This window comes from Plasmodium malariae (assembly GCF_900090045.1).
Source record: "Plasmodium malariae genome assembly, chromosome: 5".
In the NCBI taxonomy this organism is placed as follows: Eukaryota; Apicomplexa; class Aconoidasida; order Haemosporida; family Plasmodiidae; genus Plasmodium; species Plasmodium malariae.
Genome location: NC_041779.1, coordinates 89,042 through 110,752, shown reverse-complemented (window position 1 = coordinate 110,752; position 21,711 = coordinate 89,042). Strand labels below are relative to the sequence as shown.

Here is a 21,711-nt window from a genome sequence, read left to right as displayed (position 1 = left end):
TATACCTATTGAAGTTAATACTTGTTCAGAATTATACTATAAAATTATATTTGCTATAATTAAAATAATGTTTTGTGTATATAATAGTGTTAAAGTTATAAATATCTTTTATATAACTAATAAGGAATATAAATTTTTTTTATAATATAGTATTATTGTTAAAAGTGTTTTTAATACAATATTATTTATATATATATATTTACATACATTTACTATGGTGTACGAGTGAAAAATATTTCTCACACCATATATTTAAAAAAAAAAAAATAAATAAATATATAATAATACTTTCTTCCTAATGTTTTTAATAGAAAACGTAATATATCGTATATATTAGTGGATTGTATTTTTATTTGTTCTCATGTGTTATGTGAATGTTATATACAATATAACATGGATAAATTTATTTCATCTGATATATTTTTAAAAAAATGTATAAAATTTTTTCATATAGATAATATTTCCCCTTGCCTTTCTCTCTTTTTTTCGTTTTTATTTTTTTTTTTTTTTCCATATTAATATTTCTTATAAATATGTATAATTCATTAAGAAAATTTTTAATAACTAAATATGTAAATATAAAATTTTTTTTTTTTAAATAATGTTATAAATTAAAATTATATTTTTAAAAATTTATGAGGGAAAAATATAAAAATTAATATATATGTGACTTTAGAGCACTGATTTATTCATATATTAGATAGTAGCACATAACTATGATTTTTTAATTGTATTATAGACTAAAAAAGTGTGAATATACCAAAAGAGTATCTAAAAGATTTTTTATAATTAATATAACACAGAATGTTATTTTTTCCATTTATTATTACTTTTATTTCATTGTTACAATAATTGGCATTTTATGAATAATAATTTTTTTTTCCGAATGTAATTTTTATAAAATCAGAATTAATAATAGGAATAAATAATTAAAGTGAGTTTATGTTTTAAAATATATAGCAGTATTTTATTATATATATTGTATACTTTCTATATTTTATAGAAGCTGAATATTTCCAAAAAATAGGAAATGAAATAATTTTTTTTCATTTATTCTGAAAAGTATTCGCAAAAATATCATTTATTTAGTACACTAAATGAAATAATTAAATAACATATTTAGAATAACTACTAATAAATTTAAATTATTTTCTATTTTAATGAATTATATTTTTTATAAATATAGTTAAGGAAAAAATGTTATAATACCCTTTTAAATATATTTTTTTTTTCCATTTATAATGTAAAATGCATTAAGGTTATATGCATTTAATTAAGCATTTTTAAGGAAATAATAAATCTTTTTTTTTTTTTTTTATAAATATAGTATCGTTTTTCATTGGATGAATATTATATTATTATTAATTTTTTTTTTTTTACCAAATATATTAATAATATCAAAGATGAATATCATGGAACAAAATATTAAAACTCTGTTTTTAATTAAAATTTCGGCTCTTATTCTTTTTACTTGGTTATGCTATTTTATGAATGATATGGTATGATAATATAAGAAAAATTTAGTGGTATGCCATTTGTTGGCGTTTTCTTTTTTATTAATATTACTTATTATAATGGAATTATTTACTCTATTATATTATAAATGTTAACTTTTTTATTTTTTAGCATGGGTTTATTAGTTCTGAGGATGAGAGCTTTACTATTGGTAGAAATTTATGTAAAAGCATCAATAGATTACTAGCTGAATATAAACAGGGAGAGTGTTCAAATATTGTAATATTAAAAGAGGATATACCAAATTATAAACATTGTGAAAAGAAAGATCAATCTAATATTAAAAAAGAGGAAATTCGAAAAAGTGAAATAACTAATAATTCATTAAATAAGGAGTTATTCTATACACAAGTTACCGATTGTAGTAAGGGAAAGTTTGATAGAAAATATTTCCATTTTGAAAAAAAATGGGTTGATAAAAGCGATTATGAAGTCTTTCAAGAACAAAATAGAAGAACTCATGATGCAGATTTTAAAAAAATAAAATTTAGAAGTTACGCATATGCAGTTGTTTTTTTTTTTGTTTTTTTTTTGTTTGGAATAGGATATCCCATATTACAAGGATTAGGTCATTTAAGAAAATTACAGAATAATCTTTCAGGAATACTAGCTATGATAATGGAAGAAAAAACTGCTTTATTAGAACCCTTTGTTTGTTCAATCTTTTTTGGAGTACTTATCATTATATTAGCTATCATAATTATAATAACTATTCCTAAAATTTTAATAAATAATGAAAAATATAATAAATTAAAGTTGATAGATACACAAAAAGAATAATAAGTATTATGCATTTTTCTGTAAAAAAGTTATAAATGTGAAGTAGCAACTGTAATATCTATAGATATATATTCTTTGTAAATATAGTTAACATTGAAACACTTTTAGAGGTGCACATGTATATATTTATTATGTTTTTAAGAAAATAAATTATGTTCTTAATCATCTTGTGATTTGAATGTTTTAAAGATTTTCATTTTGCATTATAAATTGTTGTTTTGAAATAACTAAATATTATTGTTTAATATACATATTTGATAACTAAAAGAGATTCTTATATAGAATATATATATTGGAATTAAAATTAGTGTACAATATAAAAATTAAGATAATTGCATGGATGTCTTGTAAAAATATATATTCTAATTGAAAAATTCTTGTGTAACATTTTTATATAATTTTGTTCTAAAATGATTATTTTTGTATAAATATATAATTAGATTTATATTAAAAATAATTTTGTCTTTTAAGTATTTATTGGAGCAAATTTAACGTATTATATAACACTGATATATATATATTTATATATAATACTTTAGAAAATATATTTTTACTTAAATTATGAAACTTTAATATTTTAAACTAAAAATTAAAATCCAAATAATTTACTTGTATTAGATGAAATACTAAATTATATAAAGACAATTTTTTAAGATGAAATAACAAAAAACAAATAATTCACATATTATATTAGTGTATTTGTCGGAACACATTTGTTTACAATTTAAAATAAAAAATTTTATTGACATTTTAATTATTATATAAAATTTATAGATTTATTTTTTCACAATAAATACTTTTTTCTCACTTTTTACTAGACTTAGATTAATTTTTCTTATAATAATATGTATATTAATTTAAACAAATTGTATTATCCAAAGTAGTAGAATACATTATTAAAAATGTTTTACTAGAAATACCAACAAATGGGGAATTATAATATAAAATATTAAGGGACATAATTATGAAACACACGAAAAATAAAATGCTTTTGCGAATACAGAAACTAACGATTCTGAGGGACCTACAGGTTCTGGACATATGAATGCAATTAATGCTGCAATTAAGACATAAAATGAGGGCATGTTATCTAACGAAGGATATTCAAAATTATAGATTTTCTTGTATTTTTTTTGCCTATAATTTGTAGTAGCATTAGTTTTATCTTTATAATTAAAAGAATTATATTTATTACATGACTTGTTATGACGTAATGATGAATCATACATTGAGTATAATTTTTTTAATGATTTTGTGGGTTATTTATTTTTCTGAATATTATCATATTGTGCTATTTTAGGAGATATTTTTTTTAATTTATAATTAAAGTTAAAAGTTCTATGTTTTTGAGTTTTTTTAAGTTCGTCAAATAATTCAGTTCTACTTGATAATTATCATTGTGTATTGATTCATTATCTTGTTCTTCATAAAGGTTATTATGCTCTAATTCATATGTTTATTTTTCAAATGCTTCTATCATTTCGTCTTCTAAATAATTTATTCTTTCTTTTAAAAGTTTGTATTTGTCTTCCGCAGATGTTATTGTTTTAGTACTTAATAATCTGCTAAATTTAGTATTTAATATTTTATTTGGGTTCAGTTGCGTGTTCCATATTTTATAGTAAAGTTTTAACTAAAAGTAAAGATTAATAATAATCATTCAAAAAAGGCATATTTATATATCATATGAATAAAAAACTTTTCTCGTAGAGAAACATAAAATAAAGAAAAAATTAATAAAATTTAAGTACAATAATTATAATACCTTGTCAGAATATTTGGATACTCATATTAGACAAGAAAGAATAAAAACCTTAATAAATATATGAGCATTTTTTTATTTTGTTATATAATGTATTTTTTTTTAAGTTGTAGAAACATATATAATATTTACTAGATAAATTTTTTTTTACCCGAAAAGAATAAGTAAATGATTAATATACAACTTGCCCTAATTATACACGAATTTGTAGATATAACAAGTCTTTAAATTTTTTTTTAAAATAAATATAACTGTAGTATTTACTTAAGTAAAGAAATAAAGCCCTAATTGAAAAAATATATTTTTGTAAAAGCCACATTTAAAAATATTATTAATTAATATTAATCAAGTAAACAAATAAAAAAGAATTTAATAAGCATTTTAAAGAAAAAATTGTATTAATGTTATAATTCAACGTACAAAATTTTATTTCCAAAAAATATATATATATATAATATATTGATCAAATATTGGTTTAGTGGGGATATTTAATTAGATAAAATTATTTTAATAAGATATACATTAGAATATATTTGAAAAATATTTTTAGAACAATTATATTTAGATATGTTGTTAAAAAATAAATAATAAATTTTTTTAGAAATTAACTACTACCCTGTCATTGTTTTTGAAATTATTTTTGGTAAAAAATGTTAATAAGTTGAAGATTTATGTATAGCAATTACAATATTATAATATATTACATAAATTTATTTTATATATAGTGTTAGATTTTGATATAATTTGATCTAGAGTAATTAATAAAAACGTCGTTGAAAAAATTCAATTATTTAATATATATATAGTTTTATTTTAATCTTATAAATAATATATCAATTTTTTATTTGGTATAATAATGTAACAACTAGCTCTGTTAATTCTTTGAAGACCATGTATATTTATATGGGAAGCCAATAAATCCACTGATATGGTGATAAAAAGAATATTAAAACAATAAATTTTGAAGCGTTATTATATGTTATTTAATAAATATTTCAAAAATACAGAAAGATTATTATATTACAAAAAAAACTTACTAAATTAAACACTGTATTTTAAGAATAACTTTTTTATTTTTATCTTTAACATTTACTGATTATTTGTGTATACTATATTTTTTTATTTTAAGTTTTTTTTTTTTTTTTTATTTAATAAGGTTATTATTTTTTTGTTAAATAATTTTATGTTAAATTTTTTAATCTGTACAGCCTTAGCAAAGAATATTGATAAACTGAGTTTAAATATTATCTAAATACATTTCAATGAAGTTTTCAAATAACTTTTTAGTATATAGAATAAAAATTAGCAGAAATAATAATAAAAAAGAATGAAAGAATTTATTTTTGGTTATATATGAAATATTTTATTTATTATTTTTTTTTTCTTTTCACCATTGTTTTTAAAATAATTTACAAAAAATTATATTAATGATATATATATAGTATTATATATAAAATAACTTCTTGCAAAGTTAATGTTAAGAATGATTAAATATAAAAATTAAGATAAAAAAATTAGAGAATTCTATTATTATAATGTAATGTAATGTAATACTGAAATTATGTAAATAACAAATTGAATAAAAAACAAAAAAGAGAAAAAAACAGTTGCTGCTTTATATGTTTACCACATATGTAAATTTATAACTAAATAATTAATAAAAGGAATAAAAATGAAATATTTGGTATTGTTAATAACAAATAATTTTTTGTTCATTTGTAAAGAAAAAATATGTTGAGAAAAAGTTCGTCTTTGAATAGAGTTAATTAAAACGAACAAAAAATAAGGTTTATTGTTAATATTTTAATTATTCCGTTAGAATTTTACTTTATTTTATTAGAACTGTGCACATATTAATTATACAATAATTAATTTGGTATTAACAAATAAATAAATTACAGAGTTTTATAAATATATGTATGTTTTCTTATTTATTAGTAGATAAAATAAGATATAAATGTAAATACCCAAATTGATGCTTATATCGTATATTTCTAAGATTGGTCTCTAAAAAGAGAGAACGTTATTTTTGGTTATACTATATTTAAAATGTACAAAATAGAAAATACTGAGGTCTATTAAAAAATTAAATTTAGTTTATTATTTGTATATTCCTTAAAAATGTAAATATTCTATGTAAATTGTATATTAGTAATAAGAAGAAAATTTTGTTTAGTTATATTATTTTGATGAGTTAATAATTTTATCTGGAGAAGAATCGTAACTTTATAATATAGTAATATAAAGTAGCAGCAGAAATATGGTTATGCATTTATTTCAATAAATCATAGTTTGTTTCAGGAAAAAAAATTATAAGTTAAGAAAAAATACAAGAAATCCAATATTTTTAAGTATTTTTTTTTAGGTTGAAACAAATTAATTTTTTTCTTTTTTATATATATAAACAAAGGTAATTTTTTTATTATAGAAGTTATATTTTATAAAAAAATTGTCTTTTTATTGAAATTTTTAATCATTTACTGCTTTAAGTAACTAATTTTTATAGATTATATTAAAAATATGTTAAGTTGGTGTTACTTAAGTAAACATAAAGAGAATTGTTACTACATAATTATTATTTTTTTCTTCTTTATATTATCATTCAATATACGATATATACGTATATACATATGTAGTTTAGTAAATAATTTCGATAAATTAATATCAATGAGGAAGAAGTTATAAGAGACTAAATAAAGGCTTATAATTAAATATCCGTATGAACAATATACTGAACTCTTTATTCCGTACTAAATATATGATTACAATGGAAAAATGACTTGAAAAATAAGGTTCCTCCTCATTATAATATATTATTAGTTTGTCTTTTTTATATGAACTCGTTACCGTTACTCTAATTTGTTATAATTACAATGTATATATTTATTGTTTTATCATTTTATTTTATTTTTTTTTTTTTATGTTGCTATTTTTCGTTTCTTTCAAGTATAATTTTCTTATTATAAGATAAAACACATTCTGAATTAATAAAATATATTTTGAATTCTTGTTTTTTATTCTCTTTTAGTAAAACTGTATACCAGGTGTACAAAAGAGACTCTTCATTAAATTACAAAATTGATATATTATTAGTAAAATACATAAGGGAAGTTGAGGAAAAAATTGTCATTTTGAAAAAAAAGACTCGAACAAATAATGGATATGGAAATAAAGAAAAAGAAAAAAAAAATAAATAGGAAAGATAAACCTAAAATAGAAAAAATTAGAGAAAAAATTATTTTAAAGAAAATACAAGGACTTATTAAATTGAATGATAAAAGGAAAAACTTAAATAAAAATACAACCTATTAAAACATACATTGAGGGCTTTAAATGGGAATATATTTATTACTGATAAAATAAGTTATACATTAGAATCTTTCAAAGAAAATAGGAAATATATTTTGAAAATTGTGTACTTGATATACTGTGATATACAGATAAAAATAAAAAGCACAGAAATTTAAATAAGGTGTTTATAATAAAATATTTTTATTCAATTTACAAACATTACTTCTGCAGGAATTTTGATGTTATTAATATTTATGCTTTGTTTTAGAAAATAATTGTACGAAGTTTTAATATTCGCTAGTATCGGTGATTTAATATTTACCTATATTTACATAGACTTTCTAATATGTTATGCGTCATCAAAAAGAATAGTTATCACTATTTTTAATAATTATGTCTCTTATGAAAAAGTTATTTATTACGGAGTTTAAAAAAAATTATTGTATCCTTTCTAAGAGTACATCCTGAAAAAACATTGTGGACATTTATAATCTTTATTAAATTGCAAAGATATACTAAAATGTTTTGATATAAAGTAAGAAGATTAATATGTAATCTTAAATTTTATTAGAACTCCTAAGTATTTCTTTTCTAATTATTTTATATATTATTTTTTTAATATATCTAAATGTTCTTACTTAACGTATATATGCATTTATGCATTTAACAATACTTATTATTTTTGATATGTATATTTAATTAGAAAAAATTTAAATATTTAGAAAATAAATGTAAATTATTTATGAATGATACTTTAATTTTGATGAATATGAATAATTATTTTATAATGATACGAACATTTTTATTAAATATTAAATACAAAAAAACTATCTAGGGAAAAATAAGAACTCCTAAAAATAACCATCTAATTTAGTTACATAAGAATCTAAAATATATTTATTAAATAAAAAGTTACATTTTTACATAGTTTGTATCATATATTAATTATAATATATAGAACTACTTATTTGTATACTCCTTTATATTTTTTATATAAGTGAAAATTTGTAATATATGTAAATTAAGGGGAAATGTTGTAACATAATATATTTTTGGTTATGAATCAATTATTCTTACGAACACATTATAATTATACATATGATATATATAAATATATTTCATACATACATATGAAAGGAAGAAATAAAAAAATTATTATCTTATTATGTTCAGTGCCATGCGGTAGCAAAAAGTATATGACATAAATAATAATATTAGATGCTTTGTATTTTAAATTATTAATTATTTTTTAGAACAGTAATTTAATTTGTTAAATTAATATCAGTTTATTATTACAGAATAAAAAAAAAATACTTTATATATACAATATTTTTATAATCATCTTAATTATATAATTGCAACAAATAGTAAGATAAAAAAGAATTGGAATATAAATATTTTTGCTTTTATAGGTTTATTTCATGAAAAACTAATTTATTTCATTTAAATTAGTTTTATAATTTTTTTAATATAATATCTGATCTTGTTTAGTAATAATTTATAAACAAATAAAAAATGAATGTATCGTTTTCCTTTTATATAATTTTCAAAAAAAACAATTATATATTAAATGTTTTCCTAAATTTGATTATATGTTATTCTTCACATTTCGTAAATATACTATTTTAAATTGTAAATAATTTTAGTTAAAATTCTTTTAACTTACTATTATTATTAAAGTTGTTTGTTTACAAATTTTACTTTTACATTTTTATTTTTTTTTTATTACTTATATTTCTATTGAAGATTTAATATTTTTTATTTTTAGGAAAAAAAAAGAAAATAATGAAACAACTGAATTCTTAATTTTGAAATATTTACTTTTAGTAATATTATATAAAACATATTTATATGAATTATGTAATAATTATAATGTTCTATTTATAATTATTTGAAAAAAAAGTTACAGAACCACTTTTTTGAATTTCCCTTTTTAAGATATAAAATTTTATAGGTCTTTTCAGTTCTAGAATACAAAATTTAATGTAATGGTGCATGAAGTTTCTTCAGGTCCGAGGTATATTTAACGTGTATTGAGAGTTTTTTGGAACAAACAAAAATTTTACCTTATTTTTATTTTCTTTTTACATCCTGTAATTAGTATTAAATTTCATTTAATAGTTTAAATTTTCTAATTAATAAATAATGTTTAAATATTATACTAAGTACTTAGAACTATTTTTACTGATAATTTTATAATAGAGTAACTAATAGAATATATCTAATATATATGTCAATGCGAGTATTCACATTATATATATATTTTTATTTTAAATATAAAATCAAATCATTAAGCATATAAAGGTCTATTATATTTTATTTTGTTTATAAAAGATATAAATAACAAAAATTTATAATTTTTTTTTCAGGGTATATGTATATATATATATTTAAAATATTTATTTTTACGATTTACTGCCCTAAAATTGATTGTAAAAAATGTTACTTTTTCTACAAATATTATTATTTCAAACATTTATTAAAACATTTTTAAAATGATCTTTTCCACTTTAAAGTTTATATTTGTATAATATTTATCATATTTAATGTTTTTTTAAAAAGAAAAAAAATAAAATTTATAATTAAGTGAGTACACTTTTATTAGTACCTTATGAAAATTCATTGAATTTTTTACCAACATTAAGACAATATTAAATTTAATAATTGCTGCATTAATAGAAAAATGAATATTATAATTTTAGTTAAAAATACTATATTTCTTCTATACAATAGTTCATGTTCTAATTACTATAATGTGGTATAATAACATCAAACAGGAAAATTTGCTTAGCATTAATTGCTGCTTCATGTTATGTATATGTACGTAATAATAATAGTACCTTAATGAGTAAATAAGTATATCAAATGGTAAATAATTAAAAAATATTTTTTAATTGTAGTGGGCATTGATAAATATGTAGATAATATGAAAAGTACTCACTGAACATTATGTTCAAAAACAGATATTTTGTTGTCAGAAGTAAAGAAAAAATGTAGAATTAAATGGTTTGTTATTTGGAAATGGATATTATGATTCAGAAAAAGAGGAAAACAAAGATGAATAAAAACTTAATGGAAAATGAGAATTTATGAATAAAGATAATATAAGAGCTTCAGTCAAAATATTCGCCAAGAAATTCACCTCAGTTATATGTAACCCATTTGCAGTAATAGAATACTTCTTCGAAAAAATATTATATAGAGTATATAGTACTATATATAAATGTGATATATGTACGGATTATACCCAGAAAAAAGGTTTAAAAGATTTATCATATATTAGTACAGCTTTCACATTTATTCTACCTGCATTAAGTTTTTTAATGGTATTTTTATTATTCATTATATTAACTTAATTTGGAAATATTATTTTGAACTGTAACATTCCTTGGCTTACCCTTGAAAATATATTATTGTTCTTTATGTGTAATAATGGAGATTTTTTGGATAAACGTTATCTATAATAAGTATTTCAACTGTTAATTTTACACTAGTAAAATTATTAAAAAATGTAAATGATTTTCGAGAAAATGAATATAAAGTGTAACTGCAGTGAACACATAGATTATAGAAAATAATTTTTTATATAACTAATAAAGATCTACTTTATTCTTAATTATATTATATTTGTAATAAAATTCCGTCTTATATGAATGTATGTTTTATAATACATCATAGATAATATGCACATATGTACTGACAAACAAAAGTAAAAGAATATGTATTAAATATTTATTATGGTTCGTATGGATCTATGCTTGTTTCATTAATATTTTGTATTCTTATGAGGTAATTATTATTCTCACTTATTTACTTATATATATATATATTTTTTTTTCATTGTAATATTAAATATATTTAGCTAAATATCTGTAACGAAAGTAAGAGCTCTATGTGAGAAGATTATATGTATATAAGTTTTTATATAATTTTTTTATCAAAAAATATGTGATCTCATTTAATTAGATGTACAAAACTGCAACTAATACAAATTCCCTTAATGAGATAATTCAGATTTTTATCCATCTTGCATTTTTTTTTGTTTTTTTATAGTTATAAGTGATTATGTGAAGAATTACTTAAACAAATTTATCACATAATCATTTTAATTTATATGTATATTGAAGTCTTTCATTTAAAAAAAGTTAAAACTGTATTTTTTATTTTTTGTTACTAAGTATATTTTATAGAATTATTATCAACTGTTCTTTGGAAATAAATTATTATGCGATGTATATGTTTCAAGATTATTTTATATAAAAATATTTTTAATAGATTTTACTATTTTATGAATAATTTAATCTATAATAAAAACATTTATTAGTTAAAAGATATTATAATTTTTTGTTTACGTTAGTATTAAAAGCAATTTTTTTTCAAGGAATATTAATCAGTTATTACTGCGTTTCATAGAACATTTCCTCTTTTTGTTCTTTCTTAAACAATAAGTACTTTATAAAAGTAAATAATATATATATAATAAAATTTAATTAAAAATTAAGCAATATGTAAATAAATTTTAAGGTAAGTAGACTTTTTTTTTAATATTATTATATATAGATAATTATATATATATTTGTAGTACTGTGCAATTTTTTTCCTATAAATTTTTTTACATCTGTATAGGTAGGTTCTTAATTACGTACAAGACGGTAAGGATTTTACGTCAATTACTAGGAATTTTATTAGATATTTTTAATACTTTTTTTAATAATTTAACATTTAATAAAAGAACATCTGAGTTATATATATGTGCTAATTAATAAAAATATAATTATTATTTTATTAAAACTATAAGCTGCAATATATTTTATTTAAAATAATAAGATAAATTTTAAGTAAAAACTTTAATTATACGAGGATACTATGTATGATTTTTTGTGAAGTATGTATTTGAGCTTTTCACATGATATAAATTTAATTTTTTTAAAAGTACTATTATGTAAAATCAAATGTAACCCAAACATTAATATTAGTACTTTTTTAGTTACTATAGATTTGTATATTTATAATTGTATTAGTTAGAATATAAGATAGCTTATGTATTAGTATTTTCTGCTGAGATATAGTAGAATCTAGAAAATTTGATATTAAATATGGATAAAGGTGAATAAAAAAGTACATTCCCCTGTTGAAGTAAGGTTTAATAAGTTCTTTTACATATATTTTTTTTCTATCCTTATAATTTTAAATATATATGTACAATTAAGAAAAAAAAATTATTTAAAAAATGTAAGAATATATTATTTCCAAAATTTATTTAACTTAAACTTAATAAAAAATAATAATTTTTAAAAATTGCTGCACGACAATAGAATATGAGTAATTATTTTACTTTTAAATATTTAATTTTTCTTGGATTTGGCAATATATAATTAATTTTATTTTTTTATATATCTTATAGTCTATAAAATACAGTATGTGATTAAGCAATAACTAAATGATATGTTATACTTGACATAACATATGATGTTTTTGTTTTTACTTATTATAACAATTATTTTAATTAAATTATTAATATTTTTAATAATAAAAACATATTCTTTTAAAATATGTTAATAAAATTAATATTATTAATAGGATAACATCCTCAGAATTAATAATTATTGTTGTAATATATAGAAAGATGTATAATATATACATTCTATATCTGCTATATATTCTATATAAGCTCAAAATTCCTAAATATTAAGGGAATATATATTTTTCTTTTTACTTTATTATGATAAGGTTTAAAAAAAATTATTTAATCGATGCATTTCGTAAAATAATTTAAAAATATATTCTGCTTATTTATGAATGTATTCACGTTATTTTATTAGAATGAACGTTTAATTTTATTTTAATAACTTTAACATAAAATTTTTATAGTATAATTTTTCGATTATTTCTTTTAATAAATGTAATATTTATTATAGTTATATATATTTTATAAAGTATTCACTTAGAGATAAAGAAAAAGCTTTTTAAATAAACGTAGCATGCTTTGTATTTGCAAAAATATTTTATGATATTATTTCTTTTTTTCGTATATAAATTAGAATATTGATGATTCATACCATGAGACCAAAAATTAACCTAATATTATTTATTAAAATTTCTGTAATTATCCTTTTAACTTGGATATGTTATTTTAACAATGATATAGTATGATAATAACATTTAAGGGAATTGTATTGTTTTATTATTTGTATTATATATTTATTAATAATTTTTTTTATTCATTTGTTTATACATTGTACAAAATGGTACATATTTACATTTTTCTTTTATATTAGAAGACGCTTGCCAAATCCATACATAAGAATTGTGGCCTTGATAGAAAATCGGATACAATAAATTGTCGATTACTAGCAAAATATAAACAGGATAAGGATTCAAATAATTTAGAGCTAAAGGATTATATACCTAATGATGGAGAATCTAAAAAAAGAAATAAATCTAATAATGAAAAAGGGATCAAAGGAACAAAAAAACTATCTAATAGAAGCATATTAAATAAGGCGCAATACTATACGGATGTTGTGGATTACAATAGTGGAATGTTTGATGGAAAGCATTTTCATTTTGAAAAAAAATGGATAAAAAAAAAAGATTATGATAATTTTCTAAAAAAAAAAAGGAGACTTTGTGATATAGCATTAAAGAAAGTAAAATTTAAAAATTACGTATTTGGAGTTGCTATATTTTTTACTTTTTTCCTTTTGGGAATAGGATTACCGATATTACGTGGATTTCAGTTGTCCCCTGGAAGTGCACAAGATCAAGCAACTATCATAGATGCAAACATTTTAGAATTTCTTAAAGAAATACTAGGTTTACAAAAAGAAGGATATGTTTATATATTATTTTTTGCAGTAACATTTATTATGTTATCAATCTTAATTATAGTAGCGATTTATAAGATCTTAAGAAATAATGAAAAATATCAAAAAATTAAGTTGTTGAATGAGGGATATGAATAATATTAAATATGAATATTCACGTAAGCAAGTTATTAATGTGATGTAATATATGTAATATTTTCAGTGATATATTCTTTGTTAAAATAACTATGATTACCATAATTTTATAAATACAAGTGTGAATATATGGGTTTTTGTGTCAATACAGTAAAAAAGGTTTTTCTTCAATTTTTTGTTAATTAGAATATTTTAATGTTTTATAACATGCATTTTAACGTGTTAATTTTTATTACATATATTTAATATAAAATATTTATGTAGGTATTTATACACATATTTGTGAAAAATATATATTTATGCTTTAAAATAAATGAATAATATCGGAATATGTTTATATTTATTGAATACTTGTGATAATTTATATATAATCTAATAATTTGCTCTTTCATCTTATGTTTTCTACTTGTCTAGGAGTATTTCTTGTTTTAGTTATTAAGAAAATGTATTATTATTAAGATAAAAATAAATGTGACTTGATATTTTATTAAAGGAATTGAATATATGAATATCTTTTGACGTGTATACATATACATATTTAATTTTTAGAAAAAACTGCACATTTATTTTGTGTGATATATAATATGTAGAATATTTTATAGAATGTACTAACTGTAAAGAACCTTTTAACATTGTATTTGTTTATTTTGCATCGTATTATTGTGAAATTATAAATATATAATGAAAAAATATTTTTTTTAAGTATCTTTTATTTATATTTATTTAGTAACTTTAAAATCCTAAATTACTACAATTAAATGAGTAATTAAAAACGTTTATCATATAATTGTACTTAAAAATAGTTTTAATTCAATTTTGAAAAAATTCATTAAATACATATAAAATTGAAAATTAATAAATAAATATATTATATACTGTTTTTATTTTTTATCTTATTCAAATATTAAATTAATGAATCAATTTTAATCACATATCAGTAGAAAATATATGCATATTCTTTTTCTTACTCACTTATAATAATGAATTTCTAAAAACATGATATATATATCTGAAGAAATTTAAATCTGCATAAAAAGAAATTAAAAAAAACATATATTCTATACAATAGTTTTATCATGTATAGGTATTTATTTATGAATTTGTGATATATTTTCTTATTGTTTATAAATGTCATAAGTAATTTTTTCTTCTTAATATGGGAATATATAAAATTACATAGAGTTTATATTGACTATTAGTAATTCTTTCATATTTATAGGTCCCTTTTTTTAAATAAAGTAAAAGTAAAGGAAAAAGAATTTTTTTTATATACAATTTAAAAATAGAATTTTAGTTTTTATATTAGATTTCAAAGATCAGTGTTCATGCTACTTATAAGAAGAGGTCAATATATATTAATGTTATTTTACTTGAAGTAATTATATATGAATTATTATAAATTTTGTGTATTACTCTGCTATTCCAATGTGTAGTTGGATACCTATATTTATTATTTTATTTTCTTATTTGAGTAATTTTGTTTTAATTGTATCTTATAATTATTAGTAAAATATAAACATGCTAAAATAAATGAATAAGACAAAACATTTTTTTTCTTTTTATTCTTGAAAAAATTATATAAAGCTATTTTTTAATTTAGGTTATTCTAATACTTGTAAATTTTATAAAAGTTTTACATTTTTTTTTTAATGCTTATATATGTATATGTATTTATTATATTAAACTAAGAATTAATTAGATAAAAAAATTTACGAGCATTTTATTTAGAAATAATGATATAATTTAATCTTTAATAAAAATTATAATTTTTAAGAAAAATTACAGAAAAATATAAAATTACTTCTTCAAAAGTTTTGAAATATTTATTTTTTCGTAGGATATGTAGTATATTACTAATACAATTTTTAAAATATATTATATACCATATAGGAATGAAAATGTCCATGTAGTAATTAATGTAAACGCTATAAATAATATAACACAGAAATTTTTAAATAATAATATATTCTACATTTATTATTACTATTATCATACTGCTATAATAATCAATATTATATTATATATAATATTCTTTTCCAAGTATAATGTATATAAATTTAAAATAAATAATAAGAAAAATTCTTTAAAATTAGTTATTATTTTTTTAATATATGGAACAATATATTATCTATATTTTCTCTCCATTCTATATTCTATAACTGAATATTTAAGGAAATTAAAAAATAATATATATATTTATTTATTTTATTTTGGAAGTAAATAATAAAGAAATTATGTAATTAATTTACTATAATAAATAAATAATTTATATATTTTGAATGTATATATTGATAATTCGATTTACGTTGTTCTTATAAATTTAATTTTTTTATATATAAAGATAAGAAAAAAATTTTAGAATATATAAAGTTTTATTTTATTGTTTCTGTTGTAATAAAGTTATTTTTGTATTCATTTTATTACGTTTTCATGAAAAAAAAAAAGAAAAAATAAATATATTGTACTTTATCATTAATAGTGCAGTGTTTCATTGTCAGTTGATTTTATAGTGAATATATAAGAATATTAAGTTTCTCTAACATGAAAAAAAAAATTAAATTACTCTTATTTAATAAAATTGTCGTGTTTATCGTTTTACCTTGGATGTGCTATTTTAACAATTATTTGGAAGATAACCACGTCCTTATTAGAACATTAGATACAAGAATCTACAGATTACTAGGAAAATGTAATAAGTTTAATGATTCATATAATATAGATTTAACAGAAGATATATCACATAATAAATCCTACGAAAAAAAAGATATATTTTATAATGAAAATATAGTCACAAAACAAAACGAACAATCAAAAAGAAATTCGTTAAATAATGCTAGTGAACGTAAAAAGGCTACGAAAAATAGATCTTGTATATATGAAACAAAAAAATATTCTAATTTAGAGAAAAAAATATTCAAGGAACTTGATTATACAGATTTTCTTAAAAACAACAGAACAGTGAGTGATAGAATTTACCAAAAAATAATATGTAAAAAATACGGATTAAGAATTGCTCTACCTTTATTACTGTTTTTGTTGTTATTGATAGTATTCATAGTGGAATTAACACTAGGATTGTCCGGTAAAGAGTGTTTGTTATCTTATTTCGGTTTGAAAAAAGATCACTTAGATGAATTGGTAAAAGAAGACAGTGGACCATTGTCATCATTTGTAAATGTACTGAAAAAGTTAACAGGTTTTTGGGAGCACTCCGGAATTTTTGGCTCTAAGAATGATTGTAATCTTTGTAAAGATGCGAGTGAAAGTATTAGTAATGTATGCATATTAGGACGATTTTTTCGTATTCTAATATGTTTTGTACCGTTTGTTATATTAGGTTTCACCATTATTTCATGGATTATTTATTACCATAAAAAAGTTAAAAAATATGAAAAAATTAAATTAAGGAAAAGATAAACCAATATTAGAGAATAAGTTCCTTTTTTTAGGGAATTCTTTAACAAGATGAAATATCAATTATAATCCTAGATGTATTCTTAGTAAGAATAACCATAACAAAATACGTGCTTATTTTATTTTAATTCATCTGCGTGTAGATGAATATTTTGTTACATTACTGCAAAAATATATATTTTTTGTTTTTTTGTGAATTTGGATATTTTAATGTTTTCTAATTTTTATTATAAAGAACTGTTTGAATTCGACTAAGTATAATGGTATAATATATATATATTTTTTTTTTTTCTTAATAGTTTTTTATCGAAAATATATATATATGTTCATGCTTTAAAATGGATATATAGTTGCACATTTCATATAATTTTATTGTAGTGTGATAATTTATGTGTGATAAAGAAATTATTTCTATCTGTATTTTAACTTTATCTAGTCTAAAGTGATTAATTCTTCCGTTATTAAGAAAACGCATTATTAGTTTTATATTACTAATAAATATTTATTGAATTGTTTAATGAAAGAAAGTGAATATGTTCTGTTCTAGAGTTTAGTATATGTATTTTTTTTTCTACTCATGGAAAACTTAATACATATTGTACATAATAATATCTACGAGGAATATTTTTGAATCACAGATATTTAAAAATCTTTTTTAATGTATTCTTATTATTTTTTCTTATGATATGTATCTGATGTTGTAAGTATGTATTATAAAAATATCCTTATAAAATAATTATCATTTCCATATAACTTATTAATCTATAGATACTATTTTATTCCAGTTAAATAATAATTTAATACTATTTGCTTTTTTATTATTTTTATTAATTGTGATGTTTATTAAATTATGTAAAGTTTAAATAAATATATAATATATTATTAATTTATTAATAAATACACTACATATATTTTTTATAACTTGCATTATTAAAATGTTAAATTAACAAAACAAATTTATCATATATAAATAGATAATTTGTATAATATTTTCTATTCTAAAATATTTAAATTTTAAGCATGAGTACATTCTGTAAATGGACATATTATTAGGGTTAATGAAAATAAATACATATTTCCTACAAGGGAGTAATAATGTGTAATATTTTATATATATACTTTTTATTATATCTATAAATATATTATATGTTAATATTATATTAAGAATATGTAAAAATGCATATAGTTTATTTTGATAATATATATTTCATTTGTATTTATAAGGTTCATTTTTTAAATAAAATCATATTATAAAAAATGTTTTATTTTTTTATAGATGGTTAACAAATAAATAACATTATTTTTTTCGTTGGATAAATTTTAATTAGGTATGTTTAGAAAATTAATCTTTTATTTTAATACGCTTTAATTAAATATGTATACTTCATGTGGTTTCTCATGCAACATTTTTTCTAGTGAAATTCAAGATAAAGTTGCATTTATATATTTTATATGTTAAAAAGAATATTACAATATAATATTTATATATGTTTTGTTACTATAATAACACATACTTTAAAATGTACTATTTAGTTTACGTATTAGAACTTGAATATTTTTTTTCTTACAAAAATGCACTAAGGAGATGTAAAATAGGGAACTAACATTATGGAAAAATGTTCTTTACAAAAGTGAAATGACTACTATTATGAATTTAATAAAATGTATATACTGTGTTAATATTATACATCATTGTTTTATATTAAAATATTTTATTCCATGTATAAAACATGTGTAGGTATGTGAAATAATTATTTTACATATATATATTTTTTATTTTTTGAATTTCGTTATATAGTAAATTAAAACAAATTTTGTAAAAGAAAAAGTTCCATATGGTTTGATACCTTTTTAAAATATAAACTATTTACACATTATATGTATCTATATATATGTGTCTAATTTTAGGAAGAACTGTAATAATATATAATTCTTTACGATTTTTTTATTTCCTATGAGTCATAACTCTTTTTATATTCTTCTTTATGTTGTTCCTAGTAGATTAAAGTACACAAATTTAAAGATATATTTAAGGAAGTTTTTATTTTAGCTATCTAATCTTATTTAATTATATGAAAAATTTATTAGATCATTTAAAAAAATCTATGTAATATATTTATGTTTAATAAAAGAAAAACATTACCATTACAATTAAAATTTAGTCATTTAATTAATTTATATATGTTAGTTAAAAGTGAACTTAAAAACATAATCAAGAGATATACAAAATTATATTTGAATTATTTTATGTTATTATTAACTAATATTTATTATTAAATCTATGTTGGATCCAATGTGTCTGGGATGTAATATACTAAGCCATTTTAATTATCTCTTTATTATACTTTGAGTAGTACTTAATGCATATATACTTTTCCTTAAGTACTAATTGAAATGTTATTATGTTTATAATAATTAATCAAGAAATATAATAATATTTTTGATTTTAATTTTGTTGCATGCGTTATTTTCAAGTTATTGAGGATCTTAAGAATAAATATTTTTATATTATAAAAATGAGGACGTAAGACATTGAAAATGTATTTAGTAAACTTTTATTCGATAAAACATATAAATATAACCTATAATTATTGTATATTCATTTGATATATTTTTCAAATTCAATAATAATATACTCGATATTTTAAAGATTACTATTACTTTAAAAAAAAAAAATGTTTAAATTTTTCATGTTTGAAATTACAGAATGAATCTAATTAACAGATATAAATGTATAAATATGCAAATAATAGATGTGTAGTTGATAAAGTAATATATGTTAATTTAATTTCTATATCATAAATAATATAATGTGTGGGTGATATTTTGTTTTGCATGATGTAACGTTTTGATATGAGTATGAAATATCGTAATATAATGTATAAAATAATTAATAATATATTAAAATTATATTATTTTTGAACTTAAATAGTTAGCTATTATACAAAATAATAAAATATGGAAATTATTTGAACATTTATTATAATGTTAGCATTATTAGCTAATTTTATTGTATGTGGTGTATACTTGAGATCATTTACTGCTACAAACTGGAGATTAAAAATGTTTTAGCATTATAGCTTATATCAATTATTTAATAAGAATTTATTACAAATGATAAATGTTATATTTTTTGAGAATTAATTATTCCAACTTTTTACATGTATTTATTTCAATATTTGTATCAATGTGCACTATATCTATATTTTTATTTGTGTATGTCTCAATTTAATATCGTATATTTTTTCTTTCTTTTTAAACTTGTTCTAAAAACCTATAATTAGTTCCATGTATAAATGAGTAATTAACATATATTATTTATGTACATATATTTCTATAAAGTTCTTTCCTTCAATTTTTTTCTACTTCTTTTAACAGAAAAATTATTCTTCCTTAATTTACGTCACATTTATAATTATATCCTTTTTCATCTTTTGTTACTTTTTTTTGTTTATATATGGTTTGCAATTACTTTTTGAAAAATTAAAATTGTAAAAATGTAAATTATTAAATTTTAAGTTAATTAACTATGATAGATTTTTGACATAAAAAAGAAAAAGTAAAATTACCATTTTTCTTCTATGAAAAAGTCACTAAAATGTAAATGTAGAATTAAGTTGTTCTAATACTTGTTGTAATATATGTAATTATACGTGTAAATTCTAACTTTTATATTATTCGTGTGTGTTTTTATACTATTGCAATTTGAAAGGAGAAATTTTAGAATAGAAAATAGAGAACAAAGAAGTTTAACAAAATATAGAGCATAAGTATAACGGTATGAATTTCATGAAAAATACTACTTCTTTTTTTCAGAATACATGTAACTTTATGAGAAAACATAATCTTCATAAAAGAAAGTTAACCTAAAAAAGGAGAGAATGGAGAAAAAAAAAATTGTTTGCTGAGAGACAGCGCAAAGTAACATCCGAACAAATGGAAACAGGAAATATAAAAGAAAACAAAATAACATAGTGCATAATTAAT

At 18.6% G+C, this 21,711-nt stretch overlaps 3 protein-coding genes and 1 pseudogene across 3 annotated transcripts, besides 1 other annotated feature; 3 read left to right on the top strand and 1 right to left on the bottom strand.

Annotated features, from left to right (window-relative positions):
- Positions 1 to 1,412: 1,412 nt before the first annotated feature.
- PmUG01_05012100 (fam-m protein) lies at positions 1,413 to 2,295 on the top strand (the record flags this gene model as incomplete). Its single annotated transcript, XM_029003328.1, has 2 exons — positions 1,413 to 1,499; positions 1,627 to 2,295. The coding sequence occupies 2 exons, from the start codon at positions 1,413 to 1,415 to the stop codon at positions 2,293 to 2,295; spliced, it is 756 nt and encodes a 251-aa protein (XP_028860285.1).
- Positions 2,296 to 3,257: 962 nt separating this feature from the next.
- PmUG01_05012000 lies at positions 3,258 to 4,128 on the bottom strand (annotated as a pseudogene).
- Positions 3,258 to 4,128: a sequence feature (Plasmodium exported protein, unknown function, pseudogene).
- Positions 4,129 to 13,408: 9,280 nt separating this feature from the next.
- PmUG01_05011900 (fam-m protein) lies at positions 13,409 to 14,313 on the top strand (the record flags this gene model as incomplete). Its single annotated transcript, XM_029003327.1, has 2 exons — positions 13,409 to 13,495; positions 13,627 to 14,313. 2 exons carry the CDS (start codon positions 13,409 to 13,411, stop codon positions 14,311 to 14,313), a joined length of 774 nt encoding a protein of 257 aa, XP_028860284.1.
- A 2,538-nt stretch (positions 14,314 to 16,851) lies between these two features.
- PmUG01_05011800 (fam-l protein) lies at positions 16,852 to 17,727 on the top strand (the record flags this gene model as incomplete). Its single annotated transcript, XM_029003326.1, has 1 exon — positions 16,852 to 17,727. One exon carries the CDS (start codon positions 16,852 to 16,854, stop codon positions 17,725 to 17,727), a length of 876 nt encoding a protein of 291 aa, XP_028860283.1.
- Between the last annotated feature and the right edge of the window lie 3,984 nt (positions 17,728 to 21,711).